This window comes from Eptatretus burgeri, chromosome 15 (genome assembly GCF_056783735.1).
Source record: "Eptatretus burgeri isolate ZD-2024b chromosome 15, Ebu_testis_v1, whole genome shotgun sequence".
NCBI lineage: Eukaryota > Metazoa > Chordata > Myxini > Myxiniformes > Myxinidae > Eptatretus > Eptatretus burgeri.
The window spans coordinates 45,986,010-46,007,408 of NC_140975.1; the positions used below are offsets into that span (position 1 = coordinate 45,986,010).

The following is a 21,399-nucleotide window of genomic DNA, read 5'->3' on the forward strand; positions in this document are numbered from 1 at the left end:
TTACTGTTTCTTGAGAGATGTCATGGGGCACACGTTGTTCGCTCGAAAATTGTGGATTATGGACTTGAGGCCAACAAGCCACTCCTGCAGCAAGAGCAGTGAAGCAATGTTACTCCATATCAAGAAGAGAAGGGATTTAAGGTAAACACAAACTCTTGTGCTGTGGAATATTGCTGGACAATTTAGATTTCATTTTCCAATGGTGTCCGAAAGGGACACCTATTCTGTACACAAATATAGCAAAAATGTTCAACCCCACACCAAATAAATACATAGCATAGATTGTTTGTACATTGTAATCTGGTGCTAATTCGTGCTGAAGCCACTTTGCAATACTCGCCCAATGACTGGACAGCAAGCAAGTCATGGCTCGATGAATGAGTAGGAAACTGGCACTTCGATGCACCCACTGGAATTACCTTGGCCACTTGGCTGCTTTCCGCGACCAGGTAGGTGAAGGTGATGTTGACGAAATCTGGTGCGCTGTAAATTATTATAGTTTTGCTCTCCATCTCTCGCTCTGCTGCCCCTGTGGCCTCATTTGACAAAAGGTTCTGAAGTGGAAATTGTGCCAAAAGGTAATAGCAGGTCACTCCATTTGATAAAGATAATATTTCTAGCTGTACAAGGTGTACCAACCAGACAGGTTTAATCAAAGGACAGTATGTTGCACTTCACAAACATATTACATATCTATCTCTGTGCCAATTATGACGTAAAATGAAATAAAACACATGAAAAAGGACATTTTATAAAACGTTGTTGTTGTTTGTGCACTGTGGTTGTTGTTGTTTGTGTGCTCCTACCATGTACTTTTATATATTGTTACGTTTGAGGGGGGGGGGGTATGCATTCAAAGGGTAATTAGGATGTTTAATTAGGTATGCCATGCTGTTCGAGTTTACCAGAATCTCGACGTAATAAGTAGCAATTCAGTGGTGATAAGTTGTCTAGTAAATGTCCATTTCTTCAAGGGGGAAATGATAATTGTCACGTAATTAGATAGGGACACGGGATAGGGTAAGTGTGTCTGTGTAAACCCCTTTTAGTAGTCCCTGGAGGCTGGCCGTGACGTCACAGGACAGTGCTGCGGATGGCTCCGCCCCGTGATCACGATTGGCAGAAGGCGACGGCGCAGGGCCAATAAAACGGCTCGATTGGAAGTGACGAGGACTGGAGGATAAAAAGGTTCTGTTCGGGGTCGAAAAGGAAGAGGAAGAAGATCGGGACAGAAAAACTGTTCTGGTGGAGGCTGTTGTGCTGGGAGCGTGCTGTGTTGTTGCGCTGATTCAGCCCTGGTTTCATCGTGTCTTGTAGCCTTGCTGAGCCTCGTGCCTCACCTTGGTTGGCTCTGGGGTTCTGCTGGCTCGGAGTACGGGGTCGAACGGCGGGCGGACCTGCCTCCCTCTCCTGCTCGCAACTTGGCGCCAGAACTGGTTCCCTGGCGGCTGTGAGCGGACTTGGGCCAGGACTAGGAGGTCAACAGTACCACGGTGTCTCCTGCCCCTGACGAGCGCAAGGCCAGCTCGTCCGGCGCCAATCCAGGGACTGTTGCGTCCGCACCACGGGCCAGCCTGACCACCAGGACCAGCTACTGTGTGTGTGTGTGTGTGTGTGTGTGTGTGTGTGTGTGTGTGCGTGCGTGCGTGTGTGCGTGTGTGCGTGCGTGCGTGCGTGCGTGCGTGCGTGCGTGTACCTGGCACCTTAGAGGGTTTGAGATTTGTATATTCATTGGAATTGTCTGTGTTTTCCCCACGCCCAAACCCACACCACCATCCCGTCGAATCGCCCCGGATCCCTCTTCTTGCCGAGTCTTGTTATTTCTGGTTAAAGAAATAAACGTTATCAACTCAGTGAAAAGCGACTCGTGCCACCTTCCTCGTCCCGTTTGCGGTAGAGCGATTAGAACCGCCATCTTTGGGTTGTAGAGGATAAACCGCCTCCATCGTTTCGGCTCATTCTACGTTAGCGGGACTGTTCAAGTCCCGTGGACGTCACAATATTTTTCTATTGCTTTGCGAAATATTACAATACTGTCGGACCCTGTTATTTGTTATTTGCAGGGGATATATTCTTGGAAAATGTTGCGAATGTCGAATCTGCAAATGTTGGGGCATTGTTTTAATGGGAAAAATTGGGATAGGTTCCCAGCAGTTCGTGATTCTGAATGGAAAATCAAAAATCCCGTGAAAAACAGTGAATACTGTGAAAAAAGCGAACCCCCCCCCCATGAATACACCCACGAAACCACGTACGAATGAATATGCCCGCGAAAAACCACAAAACAACCATAAAACCGTGAAAAGACCCGCAAAACGCCCTAAAAAACCACGAATATGCCCACAATAACCATAAAACAACCACGAAACCACGTACGGATATGCCCGCAAAAAACCACAAAGCAACCACAAAACCATGTGCGAATATGCCCGCAAAAAAACACAAAACAACCATGAAACCATGAAAAAACCCGCAAAAACGCCCTAAAAAAACCACGAATATGCCCACAAAAACCATAAAACAACCACGAAACCACGTACGGATATGCCTACGAAAACCACAAAACAACCATGAAACCGTGAAAAAAAAACCTGCAAAACGCCCTAAAAAAAACACGAATATGTCCACAAAAACAATAAAACAACCACGAAACCACGTACAGATATGGCTGCGAAAAACCACAAAGCAACCATGAAACCATGTGCGAATATGCCCGCGAAAAACCACAAAACAACCATGAAACCATGAAAAAAACACGAATACGCTCACAAAAACAGCAAAACAAAAACAAAACCACGAAAAAAAATCCCGTGAATACACCCACGAAAACAACCATAAAACCGTGAAAAAACCCACAAAACGCCCACAAAAAACACGAATATGCCACAAAAAACACAAAATAACCATGAAACCATGAAAAAAAAAAACACGAATGCGTTCACAAAAACAGCAAAACAACCACGAAACCACAAAAAAATCCCGTGAATACACCCACGAAAACAACCATAAAACCGTTAAAAAACCCACAAAAACGCCCACAAAAAAAACACGAATATGCCCACAAAAACCACAAAAAAACACATGCAAATATGCCCATCAAAAACCGCAAAAACAACCACGAAACCACGAATTTACAAAACCACGAATACACCTGCGAAAAACCACGAATATGTGAAGCATTTGGCCGCAAATGTAGAATCAGGTCACATTTTATGAACTGGGAATACAATGTGCGAATAGCGGGATCCGACAGTATATAATTTTGTGTGTTCCTTCCATATCCTTCTAAGGAATTCCTCTTATCATAGAATAACAACGGAGATAGCGCACTGATGATATATCAATGTTGGCTACCGCTGTCGACCAAACGTAATTTTGTCAGTCAGGCCAACGTTGGCAAATCGACGTCGCTTTTACACCATATTGCCAACGTTCGTCCGATGTTGGAAATCCGCTTGCGACCATTCCGACCTTTTCCGATCCATTTCCAACGAAAGCCCATGTTGGTGTGCTATCTGGGAAATGTCGTTTGAACCACTGCATTAAACTCCCATTCCTGTATCTTCTTCCTCAACCCCGGAAAGATGGGCTTTTAAAACACTAGTACGTGCCCGTAAAAAAAAAAAAAATAATAATAAACTAGAACGGGCACTCGTAGAGTGCATACCTTCGCCGCAGCCACTAGTTACCTTTGTATTAAGTTGTCCACAACGCATCTCAATACAAATATGCATTTCGTGACCTCCATGACCTTTGACCCACAACCGCTACCTAGGGTGACAATAGTATTATACCTTGTGCCATTTCAGAAGATGGGGAATTGAACATTGAACAATTTGGAGTTAATTTGATGTAAATCGGAAACATATTAACCGTTTTCATCATGAAAAAACGGTGTTGACCTTTTTGTGACCTTGACCTTTGATCCGATCGCTCCCAAAATCTAATGGATTTGTCCTTTCATGATGCCAAACAAATCCAAAACAATTAAAGCCTCTCTGCGTTTTGTTTTTTTTTGCGTTAAGTTGTCCACAACGCTTTCCGATATAAATGTGAATTTGTGTGACCCACTTGACCTTTGACCCCCAACCGCTGCCTTGGGTGACAAAAGTACTATACCATGTGTCATATTTGAGGATGGGGAATTTAATTTTGAACATTTTGGAGTTAATTTGCTGTAAATCAAAACAAAATTGACAATTTAATCGCGAAAAAACGATTTTGACCTTTTTGTGACCTTGACCTTAACCTTTGATCCGATCGCTCCCAAAATCTAATCGATTTGTCCTCTCGTGATGCCAAACATATCCACAAATTTTCATGACAATCTGCGAAGTGGTTTTTGTGTAATGTTGTCCACAACGCTTCCCAATCAAAAACTCCATTTTGGTGACCCCCCTTGACCTTTGACTTCCACAGACTAACTAGGGTTGCAAACACTATACCATACGCTATATCAGTGGATCGGGATTTGAATACTGAACATTTTGGACTTAACTTGATGTAAATCGGAACAAAAATGACACTTTAATCGCAAAAAAACGATTTTGACCTTTTTGTGACCTTCACCTTGACCTTTGATCCGATCGCTCCCAAAAGCTTCGCCTGGCGTCCTTGAGTAACTGCACATCATCTCTGAAAATTTCATGCAAATCGGTCCAGCAGTTTTTGCGCAATGTTGTCCACACACATATTTACCAATAAATAAATACACAGGGGTCAATACAATAACTTCGTCAAACGAAGTTTGCGAAGGTAAAAAAAAAACAAAATAATAATAATAATAAATAAACCACACAGGCCGTTTCTTCACTCTCACGTGCCCGCACGTGCGTGACCCAGAAGTTCGATATTATTCGCAGTTACGATTATTCGCAATTTATTTTTAATACCCAATTATTCAATTAGCGCCAACGTATTTTACCTTTTCGCAATGTCGTGGCAAGGAAAAACAAAAAGAGAAGAGAAGAGAGAGAAAAAATTTACTTCCTGGTTCGGAGCATACCAGCACTCTGATGTTCCCGAAATTTATACACCGTCTAATATGAAAACGATCATAACTTGGGCCATTGTGTTTATCTATAAATGCGCATAAGAAATCGAGAAATTATTAGAATACACGAAGTCATCACTCTCCGGAAGCCCGTACGTTGTAACCCGTGATGGGGAACATGGCTGTGCTTCCCTTCCCCATCGGCCACGCCCACGCAACAACGCGTCTTCCCATTGGTTGGTAAATAAATGGCCATAACTTGGGAACCACTTGTCCGATTAATATGAAACCTTGAAAAGGCACATCCTCAGGTCCCCAGCAATATACCTGGCAAGTTTCAATTAGATCGGACCAGAGGTTGTCGAGAAACAGCGGTCATAAACACACACACACACACACACACACACACACACACAGACACACACACAGAGATTGCTGGAATTATAGGTAGATGCATCTTAATGAATAATTGGACACAAATTTTTGTTCCAAATAAATAGATTATTAGCTTTCCAACGGTCCCATTTTTACAGCGCAGCAACATCGCGGTGTTATATAATTGGCTATTCTGTCCTGTGTCTTCTGTCACACTTATTGTTGGGTGTGATGTGGGCGGAGATTGCTGGGTGAATTGTGGGCGGGGTTAATGCGGAAGAGCGACGTTTTTTTGTGCTGAATCGTTTTCTGTGTGATGCCGGAAGTTGATTTTCTGAGCAGGAAGTGATAATCTTCCTGTTCCGTTAGTTGTTGACGCGCAGCGTTGTAACTCTCGTTATAGCGCGGCGACATCGCGCTGTTATATAATTTGCTATTCTGTCCTGTGTCTTCTGTCACGTCTTCTGTCACACTTATGGCCGCGTACGTCCCTTTGATCTGAGGGCTATAAATAGAAATTTGTCCAACGTCACAACTCTTCCCATCATGCATGCTAATTCACCGTGTCTACATTTAAATTTTATAACTTCAAAATTGTTTCTTCATTCTTAACCTAGACTTTTACCCCCAGCCGCGCGATATCGAAGTATTCGCTTTTTGTAATCATTCTATGACAGCAGGAACCCTTTAGAACAGTGATTCTCAACCAGGGGTAAATTTACCCCCTGGGGGAAAAAATGTACATGGCAGGGGGTAAATATATCATACCTGAAAATTAAGTATTAATTCTGTAATACACGATACCTGGTCAGCCTGTTTTAGAAAAATTATGGCTGGCATAGGCATAGATCCTTGGGGAGGGGGGGGTCAGGGGATGCTTTCCCCCCCTTTCATTTAGGATGGGGAGGATTAACTATCTTTCATACCCCCCTAAAATTCCTTTGTTTTTGATAATAAAATCATATACAGTATATTCATTCAAAATTCATGAATCATAAAAACAAAACTTCATATAATATATTCGTATACTTTGCTTGCAACACCACAATGATGATGTACGTTTTATATTCATACCTCATTCTCATTTGGAACTCAATGTCGCTATTTTTTATCTATCTATAATTCCAGCAATGTGTGTGTGTGTGTGTGTGTGTGTGTGTGTGTGTGTGTGTGTGTGTGTGTGTGTGTGTGTGTGTGTGTGTGTGTGTGTGTGTGACCACTGTTTCTCGACAACCACTGGTCCGATCTAATCGAAACTTGCCAGGTATATTGCTGGGGACCTGAGTATGTGCCTTTTCAAGATTTGATATTAATCGGACAAGTGGTTCCCAAGTTATGGCCATTTATTTACCAAACCAATGACAAGACACGTTGTTGCGTGGGCGTGGCCGATGGGGAATGGAAGATCAGTCGCGTTCCCCATTACGGGTTACAACGTACGGACTTCCGGAGAGTGATGACTTTGTGTTTTCTAATAATTTCTCGATTTCTTATGCGCATTTACAGATAAACACAATGCCCCAAGTAATGATCGTTTTCATATGAGACGGTGCATAAATTTCGGTAACATCAGAGTGAGCTGGTATGCTCCGAACCAGGAAGTAATTTTTTTTTTCTCTTCTCTTCTCTTTTAGTTTTTCCTTGCGATGACATTGCGAAAAGGCAAAATACGTTGGCGCGAATTGAATATTTGGGCATTAAAACTAAATTGTGAATAATCGTAACTGCGATATGCGAACTTCCGGGCCACGCACGTACGGGCACGCGAGAGTGAAGAAACGGCCTGTGTGGTTGTTGTTTCTTGCTCGCGGTTTGAACATTTATTTATTAATTTTTTTATTTTTTATTTTTACGGGCACGTACTAGTAATGATAATGCTGACAGTAACTCTTTAGTTTTTGTTATTTGATACATCATGTTATGACGATTTTTTTTTCGCAACTTCAGACAAAATCAATAACAACTATCGTTGTGATGTGAGACAGACAACATATAATGCATTGTAACATACAGACTCTCACATTCTATACAAATTATTCCATACGACTCAAACATCAATTTCCCACCTCCCCCCTCCCAATTTTTTTTTTCCTTTATCAAAGTTTCTTTTGTGAAAAACCTTAATAATAAAGTTGTTCCATCTTCTTCTTGTCCGTGCCTCGAAGCCGGCTATTTATTTTTTTGCATGGGTGTTAGGGGGTAAATGGCGAAATACATAAAGCCGAGGGGGTAAATGACAGAGGAAGGGTTGAGAATTACTGCTTTAGAATGAAGCGTCACACACACACACACACACACACACACACACACACACACACACACACACACACACACACACACACACACACACACACACACACACACACAAACACACACACCTCTTTTTAATGATAGATAAAGATACAAGAATAAAAATGAACACTGGATGAGTAGGCAGCTAGTTTGATGTAGCTTTGAGTGTCCCGTTTTGGAATCGAGGAGTTTTAGTACCTTTGGCAGAGGCCCATCACGGACGTCACTGATGTACGCACACTCCAGAACCTGCCCCTCCTGCAAGCCAACCAAAGCACATCACATTACTGTATTCAAGATAAGGTATCAACTCCAAATGACACCATTCCCACCTTTTCGGTAATTCATTTTCTCAACAGCAATTCGGGGTAATTAAATTCGGGGTAATTGTACTTAACAGAGCCCCCTAAAAGCTATATCCTCAAGAGCTGAAAAGCTTTTAAAATTTCTACCATTTTACTCACCTTCCCCTCACTCTTCCAATGAACAAAGAAACCAAATTCATCAACCTGGACAAGGCAGCCACTCTCCACAGTCGATGATTCCTGCAGGAAGGACAACTTGTATTACTACTAAAACTTACAGAACCCGTCACTCTTTGCAAACGATTACACCATGTGATATGTTGTGATGTACACATTATCTATACGTACAGTGGGCATAATATTCTGTAGAATCAAAGGTTTTTGTCGACGAACACCTTTTTTGCAGTCTTGCAAAAATTAGTCAGCAAAATATACCTCTACCATGATCCAAGAAATTATAGTTGATATCATTTAGGAAGCTGGATCTAGAAATGGTGAGATGATTATTTCTGAGTGGGCATCAAATCGTGAAATACTCAACAAGATTTGTTGACGAAGTAAGACATAGCTTTCCTGATGACAATGTTCCACTTCCATGTGTTCTGTTCCATTTGTACTCAGCAAAGGTATGCAACATTGTTCCTGCTGATGACTCGTGTGCAACCTGTTTGACATATTACATCTCATACAAATGGTGTGGCTTGACGTGCTGAAGTGTTGTGGAAATTCCACCACCTGTCTATTTCCATGGTCAGCCACTGGAAGAGATTAAGTCTCTAACTTCTAGGCCTCTCCATCAGTCATGACCTCCCCTGGGCCGATCAAATCGCAAAACTGGCTTCCAAAGCCAGTTGTGGAATGGATATCCTGCGCCGATCCAAGTCCTTCCCAGGAAAATCAGACCTACTCACAGTCAACATGGCCTTGGTCCTTAGCTCAATGGAACATTTCTCAAAATTATGGGTTGGCACCCCAGAACCACATCTGTCTTTTTTGGATCCAGTGGAATCTAAAGCTCTCAAAATTATTGGAATCTTCTGTGATGAGGCTCAAGCACAGTGTCTGTTGCTGTCACACCATAGGCGGGTTGGTGGTCTCTGTTTTACACCTTCCATTTTCTGATATTTCCCCTCTGCTCTCAGCCCGCCAAACCTCCCAAGCAATTCCTGGATCGATACGTTCTTCCAGTAACACACTCGTGCTTAGTCTTCGAGAATCCAGGCTGACTGCACACATCAACTCCTCCATTCCTTGCTCCTCCTGTCTATGGAACCACCTTCCAAAGGCTGTTCTCTCTCACTCTTCCTTCCAGGGCTTCAAGCCAGCAGTGCACCACGATCTCTGGTCATCTCCAATTCTGACCCATGATCTTTATTACCCCCATTAACCTCTCCTACCCCAACCTTTTAACTTACTAGTTTCAGTGTTTCCTCCCCTCCACTCTCTCAATCTCTCTCAATCTCTCTCAATCTCTCTCAATCTCTCTCAATCTCTCTCAATCTCTCTCAATCTCTCTCAATCTCTCTCAATCTCTCTCAATCTCTCTCAATCTCTCTCAATCTCTCTCTCTCTCTCTCTCTCTCTCTCTCTCTCTCTCTCTCTCTCTCTCTCTCTCTCTCTCTCTCTCTCTCTCTCTCTCTCTCTCTCTCTCTCTCTCTCTCTCTCTCTCTCTCTCCTCCCCCTCTTTTCCTGAACACCCGTTTCCTTGATGTTTGTCCCACTGTCAATTCTACCATTGCTCTTACATTATCTCTCGTTTCACCAAACACAATCTGGAGTCAACATTGGATGTGCTTGGGTGCAATTATTACAATTAATGCCTCTCTCCGGCTTGATATGAACACCGTGACGTCACCCCAATGACAAACGTTACATCTGCGACTCCTGGAAGAGCTTTTCCAACAGCGCTAATTACAAGATGTTTTTGTCATTTAATGTCAGAAGCTGTCACAAGTGAATGAAAAGTGCAGTTACCGACCGGTTTAGTCCTTGTTGGGATGTAATCAGGGCAACATAGTACATTTCCATCCACTTGGAACTCTGAAACATTATGGTTATATATTGTGGTAATGTGTGACGAAACTGAGTGGTGACTAAACTGTTTTTCCCTAACTCTGCATGCTCACGTCGTTCGTCTTTGGTGCTGGACCCTCAGTGTAATTTGAGACATTACTTACGGCTACAAGGACAATCTCTGGACCGGGCCATCATCGCCTCTGCCTTCAGCCCCACACCGTGCCTACCTGTGTGATCTCCAGACCTGCTCATACCTTCAAAAGCCCTTGCCTCTTCCCTTTGTTCAGATGTGTAGGTTCTGTATTTAGTGGCACCAAAGTTGGGTTAGGTTTTAGTGTTTGACCTCCATTTACTGTGTAGAAGTTTGCGTGTTCCCCATTCCTATCTGTGTCTGTCGACTGCCTCATCTGTTCGACATTTCTTGATTCTTCTGTCAACCCTTATCCCTGTATTTCATTGTACGTAAATAGCATTTCAATTGTCCTGTCTGCGGTCTCTTGCGCATTGTGCCACCAAGTTTGGCCTCATTTGGGTGGCCATGATTAAGTGCGGCCGTTAACACCTTTCGGTCATTCGAGGTATTATGCACCCAATGCAGATGGCCCATGATAACGGAGGCTGATGCGACAAGATATAAATTGTATATATATATATATATATATATATATATATATATATATATATATATATATATATATATATATATATATATATATATATAAATTGTATATATATATATATATAAATTGTATATATATATATATATATATATATATATATATATATATATATATACATATATATATATATATACATATATATACATAAATATATATATATATATATATATATATATATATATATATATATATATATATATATATATATATATACATACAATTTTGGTTTGAAGTGCAGAAAAAAAAAATATTACACACATATAAAGTAGCACAGAAGATAACCACAAATACACATACATGATAAAAGTGTATGAAATATTAATTTTGACCTTGTTTTTTTGAACATCCTTCATGTGTGAAGATTGGGCAATCGTATTTTACAACTTTCTCAATCCTCAGTCCAGAAAGGTAAGTAATGGGCGGTTCGCGATTTCCTTCTTTCGTGTATTAAAAAGAGGAAATTGAATTTTTCAATAACTTTACAACATCACAAATCAAATCAGAATAAAACTATTTCCTTTATTTTTCTTCACTACGGAGCATTGGCTCTCGTACAATACTATCCTCGTACATCATTGTTCCCAACTCAATGCACTTGAAATATGCTGCACATGAATAGTAATAAATCTCACATCCAAAACAGAATGTGGATTTAGATTGGAGTGAACAAACACTGCATGAAATTAATATAAATCTGACATACCTCATCATACCGATCAAACAGGGCTCCTTGCTGTATGAATTCTGGAATGGGCTTTCTCCAGCAGAATTCATATGATCGGTTCATATCTGTCAGGAGGCAAGTCAAAGGTTAAAATAAGTGACACTACATATGATGAATAGGAAGCTGAAACATATCATTCACTTCTTTCCAGGCCCATCATTGAGATGGCAACAACTGGCAGCCAATTATCTGGGTAGTGCAACAGCTTTTCATCCCCAGCCTTCAAACAGAGCTCCCTATCCAGATTACAGGCTTATTTGGCATCATCAGGAGAGCATACCATATTAATATCTCACCAATGATGACTATAGTCGTCGTTTAAATGCTATTTGCACCCTCTGTCTGTGATGGTGAGCATCAGCTGCAGATTATGCCTCATAAACCTCATAAACCACACGGTAAAACCGCATAATCTGCATAGAACAAAGGTCTGTCTGCCATTCAGATGATTGTTCCCGCCAATGCACACCAAAAAACCAGAAGGCAAATGTGATCGGGTGGAGATGTAAGCCAAAAAGTGCAGAGTGATTTCAATCTGGAACAAAACACTGCACCATCTTCACAAAGCTACAGTGGCTATTTTATATAACAGTGTAAAACAAGGCCGTGCGTGTCCTGCCAACATGATGTCACCGCTTCAGTGCTCTTTTGTGGTGTTATATTTTTTAAATCTGATAAACAATTTTTGTTATGGTACGGAGAGAATGTCACTCCCTTCTGTCGGAATCATTGTAGTTGCTTGAGCAATTATTGTGTTGCATGAGCGTAGAGGAACTATTTGACTGTGTGAGTGGAGGAAGTCTGAAAGACCAGTATGAAGGCAGCCCAGGCAGTGAGCTTCATAAGCATATTTGAATGCAAGGCTGTATTTTCATTGTTCATCATGACAGGCAAACTACCTTTTTGATGAAAGTTTACAATCAATGCGTGATACCTGCAATAGGGTCGGGCAGTGGAGCATACATAGTGTTACGAATTTCAGAATCCGGTCTGATGAATGCATCCACATATCCAGGTCCTCAGACAGTTATTTCCTTAAATACATGTCCAAATTATCCTCATCCCCATGTTTGATGCAATTTTAAATGTGATGCGTTGAGAAGGGTAAAGAATAGATCCCCTCTCTTATGGGAAGCTTTTTTCTTTACGACAGACACATTTATGCACATAATTCCTTTGCGAGCGCTGATGCCCACCTTTTTTCTTCAGCAACGTTTACACACATTTCTTTCACGAACGCCGAGGCCCACCCTTTTTTGAGCGCACGGGTTGTCATGGTAACGGTGCGCAAGTGGGGCGGGGTGAGCTTGGGGGGACTTTGCACCCGCCGAGACGGGCCGCAGATATAAAAAGAATTGGAGAGGTCTGCTCTGCAGAAAAGAAAGCCAGAAAGGACGCATGTGAGAGAGAAGCGAGCAAAGGAAAGAAAGCGAGTGAGCAAGCGCGAGTGAACAAGTAAGCAGGGAAGCGCCCAAGAAAAAGAAAGCGAGAAGGAAAGCGCGCGAGAAGCGAGCATGAAGCGGGCAAGCAAGCCAGAAAGCAAGCAAGCGAGAAGCAAGCACGAAGCGGGCAAGCAAGCCAGAGATGAAGCATGCAGAAAGGAAGCGCGAACGAGCAAGAAGCGGGCAAGCGCACGAGAAGCAAATAAGAAGTGGGCAAGTGAGTCAGAAAGCAAGCGCGAGAGAAGCGAGCGAAAAAGCAAGGGAAAGCAGCACACGGGAAAGAAGCGGGCAAGCGAGCGTGTGGTGCGCGTGTGGGTGTGAGCAGCACCGATGAGTGAGGCATGGGTCAGTCACCAACGAGTGAGGCATCGGTCAGTTACCATCGAGTGAGGCACGGGTCGGTCACAACGAGTGAGGCACGGGTCGGTGACCGAAATGAGGCACGGGTCAGTCACAACGAGTGAGGTGCCGGTCAGTCACCAACGGACTGTGTGGGTCACTGGACATCACCAGTTTCGTGAAGTGTGAGGAACTGCCCGTGTCGCAGCACCAGGGTCGAAACCCGCGACAAACTATCTCGGTGCCCCCCCCAGACGTTGACTGGCGCTCAAGGTTGTTGGCGAGTGGGTACACGGCAAGGCTGGGTGCTGGTGACGGACAAGACACGCACACACACACACACATTACAGGACATTTTCACTTCATGGATGACTTCTCTCTGGTGAGCAAGACGACTCTTCTCCCACCCCTGAATGATCTACTGGGTACCCTTGTCTGTGTTAAGTTGTAAGAAAGTCAACCCCCGATAAGCATCTGCTCTCTGTCTCTTTCCTGTCATTTTGATTGCTTTTGCCTGATTAACTATTCATTTTGATTGCTTTGGAATTTATTCACTGAATTACCTCCGAAAATAAAAAGTTCTTTTTATTTATTTATTTTATTATTAATAAATCATTTGTTGACTTCCAATCTGTTTGTTTGTTTGAAAGTTTGTTCTTTCCTTCCATTGGTCTAGCATTGTCCGAACCTAGATAGACTGGAAGGTAGTTACCACAGATTTGACCAAAAATAGTCGGCACGCACCAGCGGTTAAAACGCTCGGCCGCCCGAATTCAAATCGAATCGAGAAAAATTGGTGCTTTGCCGAGGGCACGCTCCCCATTCAGGTAACCACGTGACCTCTAGTTAAACGGAATAATTAGACAGAGGACACTGGAACTCATGGTTGACTGGGTGGCGTTCGTGGTTCAAAAACAACACACCGTGCCGCAACGTTAATTGTGAGCGGTGGCCCCAGGTCCGGCTCTTCCGAGGACAACTGGGGATTAATCCCCCTGAGTGACAAACTGGGTCTTGCTACCCGTGGACGCAACAATACATACTTTGGGAGTATGTGCCACAGCGTGTTGCTGCATTCACTTTCCATCGGTAATCGCAGGGCCTGCGTTTTGCCGTCCCCCAGACAGATGCCTGGCCCATCCCCATCTCTTTAGGTATCAGACATTCCAGGCACCCACCGGGGAGACCGCTGTGTGGTGGACGACACCTCAGCACCACCCTGCCACACACCTCAGTGTGTTTTTGTGGAATGAATTTTTTTGTGGTGGCTGGAGTGCAGTGAAGCGTGGTCCATTAACAAAAAGCAAAAATTGCTCACCACCAAAGAGCAATGGAAAGATGTTGTCTTGGCATAACAAAGAGAGACAAGAAGAGAAGCCAATGGATCAAACAGAAATCTGAATGCAACAACATATTTGTCACAATAAAAAATTTAAAAAAACTGAAATTGATCTGGGTGTTAAAGATATACACAACATGAAAAGTGAATAGCTGACGGATGACAACAAATACAAAATGGCAACTGAGCAAAAGCCCTGGAAGAAGCGGAGAATGATCAAATACTATAGCGAAAGCCAAAATTGGCTCCAAATTTCAAAGAATCTAAAAGAATGGACCGTGGTTACAGGTCTTTATCCTGCAGGTGATAAGCCAAAGCTCGCTGAGCATAATGATCTGAAAACTTAACACCATAATTGCATTCACGGTGGTAAAGGCTAAGATCCAATTTCCATGTCCTTGGGCAATTTCCCCTTTAGGTCAGGGCATTACTGGTAATTATTTGCTCATTAAGCATTGCACATCCAAGTACATTTATCAGTATTAGTTGAACGACATTCGATCTGAACCATCGAAAATTAATGTATTTTGAAATGAACACAAACTGGAATTCCTTTTGTTATCTTGAAAGAAAAACTAGTTAAAGAACAATAGTTGCTGAACTGAATTCATGGTATTAATTACCACAAGCCTTTTAAATGTAATAGCTTCATTAAAAAGCCACTGCAAGTGTAATGAGGCAAAGAGAATCATTCCAAATTAGTTTTTGGGAATCTCACAAGACATGAAATATAACTGGTACACCTTAAAAGCCATTACAATTTTAACTGGAAGCATTACAGTGATCTGCTATGGACCGCAGCTTTCTGGTACAGTCTATGCCCACACTAAAACTTGCAATGGAAATGGGAGAGCCATTTTAACAACAAGGACGCAACAATTAACTTTCCTGGATGTATCGGTCGTGGACAAAAAATGGAAACACCAATGTAAAGTCACTTGATAGGATGTTGTGGGCCACAACGTGCGGCAAGTACGGCCTGTATGTGCCGTGGCATAAGAGCCCACCAGCGTCTGGAATTCTGTAGGAGATATGTGGCACCATTCTTTAATGAGAAAGTCAATCAACTCACACTTGTTTGATGGAGGTGGAAAACGCTGTCTCAGGCGTCATTGCAGAATATTCCATAAATGCTCGATTGGGTTCAGTGACTAAGAAGGCCATGACGTATGCATAAGATCAGTTTCATGCTCATCAAACCATTGGGTGACCACTCATGCTCTGTGGATGGGGGCATTGTCATCCTGGAAGACACCACTCCTGGTAGGAAAGAAATGCTGCAACATTGGGTGAAGATGATCACTCGGTACCATTAAATAGCGATTGACATTGACCTTGCCTTCCAAAGGAATGACTGCTCTCGAACCATGAAAGGAAAATGCATCCCATGATATTACAGAACCCTAAGAACCCTTCACTGTTGGAACCAAGCAAGCAGGGTTGTAGAGTTCTTTAGGTTGGCGCCACAAGTGCACTCCTCCGTTTGTTGAGAACATGGTGAAGGATGATTCATCTGACCATATCACGTTTCTCCACTGCTCAGTAGTCCATTGCCTGTACTCCTTGCACCACTGGACTCACAAATGTGCATTGCCAGGTGTGATGAGCAGTTTGTGCACTGCAACTAGACTATGGTATCCCATTCTATGGAGTTCTCAGCAGACTGTTTTTAATGAAACTGGCTGCGTGTACCCGAGGTTGAAATTTACAGTAAATTGATCTGCAGTTCTTCGCCTGCTTTGTCTTGCACTTTGAATTAATGCATGGATTTCTCGATCCTGGAATATACTCTTCCACCCACTGCTGCCCCTTGCTGATGTCTTTCCTTTGGAGTTCCATGCTGGCATCACCTTGGAGAACATTGCTTGTGAAACATCAGCAAGTTGTACTGTCTTTATCACTGAAGCTCCTGCAAAATGCGCCCCAACAATCACCAATTTTTCAGTCACTGAAGTCTCCTGTTGCAGCCATTGAGGTCTAAAGGCAACCAGGCCTATGCAGCATTTTTATGCATGACCCTAATCATGCTGGGATGCTATTTGCTTCATGACACATGGGCCACACTTTTGTGGAAGCCATTGCTTTCAATATACTTTGTGTCCCTCATTGACCCAAGTGTTTCCACTTTTTTGTCCACTGCCTGTATGTGAATTACTCGACAAAAACAAAACAGTAGAAAGCATTAATGGAGAAATGACAGAAATCTAGAACCCAGTCACTTTCTCTCTTCACTGAAGAACAGTTGAGTTCTGAAGCTTAAAGAGAAACTGAATTTAAATTTTACAAACACAGAATTACTAGATCTGATCATCGTAGAACGGATTTTACTTTATGGGGAGAAAGTTACGGTGCTATAAGTGCAGAATGTGAAAATCAGGGTTGGATGATCATGTTGGCTGATGAGATTTTGCTCTGCAGTCATTATTTAGATTCCTAATGGAGGTTAGCCTTGCAGGTAGATGGGCATAAAGGACATTCAAATAGTTTGCAAAAGACCAACAACAAGGACAGTCACTAAATTTTTGCAGAGATCACTTTGGTAGTCTTATTGTATTTGTTATACAAAGAGCCAAGAGAGTTTTGAATGTGGGGTGTGTCAATGAGCTGGGGGTGGGGAGTGGATTAGAGAATTAAGGATCTTCGGCACTTCATCGAGTTGAGAGATTTGCAGAAGAATCTCGAAGGGTGAAGAGCCAAAAGCAATGGTAAGGAGCCAGGAGGAGGCATTTAGAGACCAGAAAGGTTGGTTGCACCTCTCAAGGGAATCCCAGTGATTGTGAGCTGCGAAGGGTGAAGAGTAGACCCTTGAAGGCATCTGCTTGCTCAGACTGTGCATACAAGCAATGCAACTCTGAGATCGACTCTGGAGGCCATACAAGCACTCACAAGCAGCAATCTGAAACTATAAGAGTGAACCTTTGTTTCCATCAAGTCATCCTCTTTAGCTTTACCCTGATGAATATATTGCACGAATTCCAAGGGTATGAGACACGTGAAGCCCGAACAGGTCATACTGAGATTAATATCCCACAAAATGGCCAAGTGGATGAGGAAAGACTCAAAAAAGCATTCAGACTTGGCCAACTGTTGGCATCAAGTGTTTCAAAGCTGCATGACAATAATTTTTAGCATGGCTTCATCTCCCCATCATCAGCACAGACCAGGTTATTAGCTCCCAATTTGAGCAGTGATGTTCTCGACATGCAAGTCCAATCCATGTGGGTGTTTGGAGCGGTTATAATTTGATGCACGGCGATTCCAAACCACCTGCGAGGTGAATCCTGATGCGATTTTGGTACGCTTGGTGGAGAGGACCAGATCGTGACTCAAATCACATGGTTATTCTTTTATAGATTTGATGATGAAATGGGGAGGGACGAGAAAAGCAATACTTCATAAAGAAATGGGAACAATAAAACGCAAAACAAACACACAAGAATGATCAATGCCGACTTAAATTCGAAGCCTTATGCACGCTGACACAATTCAGGGAACACAAGACATGAGGGGAGACAGACACAGAGAGAGAAAGAGAGAGGGAAAGAAAGAGAGAAAGAAAGAGAGAGAGAGAGAAAGAGAGAAAGAAAGAGAGAAAGAAAGAGAGAGAAAGAGAGAGAGAGGTCCATTGAGAAAAAATGCACTTCCCCCTAAAAATTGGAATGAGCAGTGCACAATCAACCCATCCATCCAAACAGAAACCAGCTCCATCTGGAAAAAAGCTCCACTCTTGACTCCCTCATTCCCTCTCGACCAAACCAAGCCCAGCTGTTCTTACAGGCTCCCCACTTCTTTATTTTTGTATACATTGTCAAGGCTCGTATGAGAGCTAACAGACAACGCCCAGCAAGTGGGGCATGAGACAAGAGGGGTGGGAGAGGGAACGACAAAACACTGGGGAACAGAGACATTAGGAGATCTGTGGAAGGGAGAGGGATGGGGTGGGGAACACAAGATGGACATTACAGGAACTTTCAGGAAGGAAAGCAGGGAATTTGAAGGAGATGGGCTTGGGGTGGATTAGTGGAGGTAGACAAGATCGTGGTTTGGATGGGGGAAGATTAGAGGTGGTGGTGAACAGCTGTTTTGAAGGCCTGGAGGGAAGAGTGGGATTGAACAGAGTGTGCGAGTTTATTCCAAAGGCAGGAGAAAAGAAGAATGAAAGAGTGAAGGTGAACAGTGATTCATGATTTTGATAGTTTTTCCAGAAGGGGGTTGTTGGCGGACCTTGAGCACCCTGCTGAAATATGGGGAGGACATGTCGCAGAAAAAGCAGGGGGGAGGCAAGACTGGAGAGGAGATGGTAGAAGACAGAAAGACCACTGACCTGCCTGCGGTGATGGAGTGAGATGCCCAAAGACTCAGCCTCACCGTGGGAGATTCCAATGATCCTAAATGCCCTGAGTTCCACAGCATGAAGCCGAAAAAGGTGAGAGGGAGGAGCACCAGCCCAGAGGGGAGAGCAGTATTCCATCAGGCTGCGGACGAAAGCTTTGTAAGTGGTCAGGAGCTCAGGTGGGCAGAGGAAGGACTTTGCACGACGGAGGATGCTCAGTCGGCGACTGGCTTTGGAGGCGAGGTTTGAAATGTGGCTTTCCCAGAAAAGATCATGGCAGATAGTGGGACCCAGAAACTTGAATGAAAGGACTTCTTCTCGAGGATTGTTGAGAAAGTAGATGGGGGAGGGGGGGGGTCCAAACAGTCCTTTCGGAGACATAGTGAGGGTGTGAGATTTGTCAGGATTGAAAGACATGTTCCAAGTGTTTGGCCAGCTTGTGATTTTATCCAGGTCTGCAGAAGAATGAAAAGGCTGCTGCCTGCCGATCAGAGGGGATGAGAGATGGTACAGCAGAGGGTGGAGTCATCAGTGAAGAGATAAGAGGATTTTCCAGAGTTGGAGAGATCATTGATGAAAATGAGAAAAAGAACAGGGCCCAGAACGCTGCCTTGAGGAACTCCAGCCTGGACAGGAAGAGGGGATGAGAGAATTCCATTTAGGGCCACACGTTGACTGTGACAGGAGAGGAAGTTTACGAGCCATGAGTGGAGATGGCCTTGAATACCATAGGAAGAGAGTTTGGTGAGCAGGGCAGGGTGCCAGACCATGTCGAAAGGACGCGATATGTCTGGGCATATGGCTCTGATTTCAGGTCTGGCATTGAGGACCTCCATCCATTGTTGGGAGAGCAGAAGCAGCATATCCAGAGTAGCGTGACCTGGTCTGAAACCAAATTGATGGTTGGAAATGAAGCCATTGGAGAAGAGGAAGGATTTCATGTCTGAAGCGATGATGGATTCCATAACCTTGCTGATGATTTGGAGAAGGCTGATTGGTCTGTCGTTTTTAGGGATCTGTATTTGCACCTTTTTATGCAGCGCGGTAATGTTTGCTGATTTCCAAGCAGATGGCAGATGGCCTTGAGCAAATGAGAGGGTGAATCGAACACGAGATGGTGAGCAAGAGCAGCAGAGCAGGTTTTTAGGACCCGTGGGCTGATGTCGTCTGGATCGGTTGCAGAATCTGAGTCGAGGTTTGACAGCAAGCTCTCCACCTTCGCAGGAGAAAAGGGCACAGAGTCCAGGAACAGCTGGGTATGACTGGGTAAGGCGGGTATTTCAAAAAGTTGTGGACAGGTTATGACAAAACTTCGTAGACTGGTTGAGCAGGTGACAAGAACAAGCAGATTTGATTTTGGTTCTGGTTCGGATCCAGATCTGCCCTATCAGTGGGATACAAAACGTAAAGTGTTGAGGCTGGTGGAGTAATGCTCTCTACCAAGTGTCGTTCTTGTTCCATGTGCATTTATAAAGCTGTTCATTTACAATAATAAACACATATGATGTTATCACTGATGATTTGATGAATTTGCTTGAAAGTATGAATATCATCGGAATAATACAAACATTTACACAGTACTGCATGTATATGTAAGATTCCCAATTACATTGACATAGTGAATATAGACGAACAAAGTCTGCGTTGAACTATTGTGGGCTTCTTGTTTGTAGAATTTTATGAACTCCGATGGTATGTGATGGGAAAGCACTTGATCGCTCGGTTGACAGCATGTTTGACTTTGATCTTGCATGGAACTCAGATCTATGTCAGCATGTACAGATCAATCAAAAAACATGTTACAGAGTCAGTAGGGGACTTCACATTCGTCAAGCATGTTGTTCTTTTGGAAGAAACGTTAATCCGAACACCCTCTATGCAATGGCGTGGAAACCCATCTTCATGCATTAGTGAGTGGACAATAAAGATCCCAGTGTCTTTCGATGAAGAGTAGGTGCATTATTGTCAGCACTCTGAACAAACGAGAAATCCATGCCCGAAATGACTTCAGGGAATGCAAAGGCAAACCACCCAGCATACTCCTTGCTATGAGATTGTTTTGGCAGCATCGCTACTCTGTTAGCGGAGTTTAAGCTTGATGATTGGAATATGCAACTTGTGTTGCTCCAAACAGTATGCAACTCAGCATCGCAATAACTCTTCTCTATTGTCAAACTTCCACACCATAGTCATCGGTCAACTGTTAATATAGGTGATATTGGCCTATATTATGTAATACCAGCAGAAGTCCGTGGTAAAAAATAAATAAATAAAGGAAGCCTTTTATTATTGCGCTGGTTGAATGAGTTCAATAATGGGAGGTTATACAAGGAATGTTTTGAGTTGTAATTGTATGCACCTGTTGCTTAAAGAAAAGCGGAGAGTAAAACGAGGTTAACAGCTTATTGATTTGTTGAAAACATTCGATTGGGTAAATCTCAGTTCAATATGTTGCACTATCTGCACTTAATGTGTGAAGATGCAACCTCATGTGTACAACTTTGTTTTTAATGTTGTCATTTTCACATAGGTTTGGATTAACTTGAAGCAACTTCTACTTA

General features: G+C 43.1%; 1 protein-coding gene across 4 annotated transcripts in view; it reads right to left on the bottom strand.

Moving 5' to 3' along the window:
• LOC147012100 (1-phosphatidylinositol 4,5-bisphosphate phosphodiesterase beta-4-like) overlaps positions 1-21,399 on the bottom strand; it is a 203,532-nt gene that overhangs the window by 122,680 nt on the left and 59,453 nt on the right. For all 4 annotated transcript variants that reach the window (XM_085858348.1, XM_085858349.1, XM_085858346.1 and 1 more), the window contains exons 2-6: positions 11,365-11,450; positions 8,125-8,205; positions 7,859-7,918; positions 420-554; positions 5-84 (exon numbers count right to left, since the gene is read on the bottom strand). In XM_085858348.1, the coding sequence (XP_085714474.1) occupies positions 5-84; positions 420-554; positions 7,859-7,918; positions 8,125-8,205; positions 11,365-11,448 (440 nt within the window). In that variant the 5' untranslated portion in view covers positions 11,449-11,450. The remainder of the gene's footprint in view (positions 1-4; positions 85-419; positions 555-7,858; positions 7,919-8,124; positions 8,206-11,364; positions 11,451-21,399) is intronic.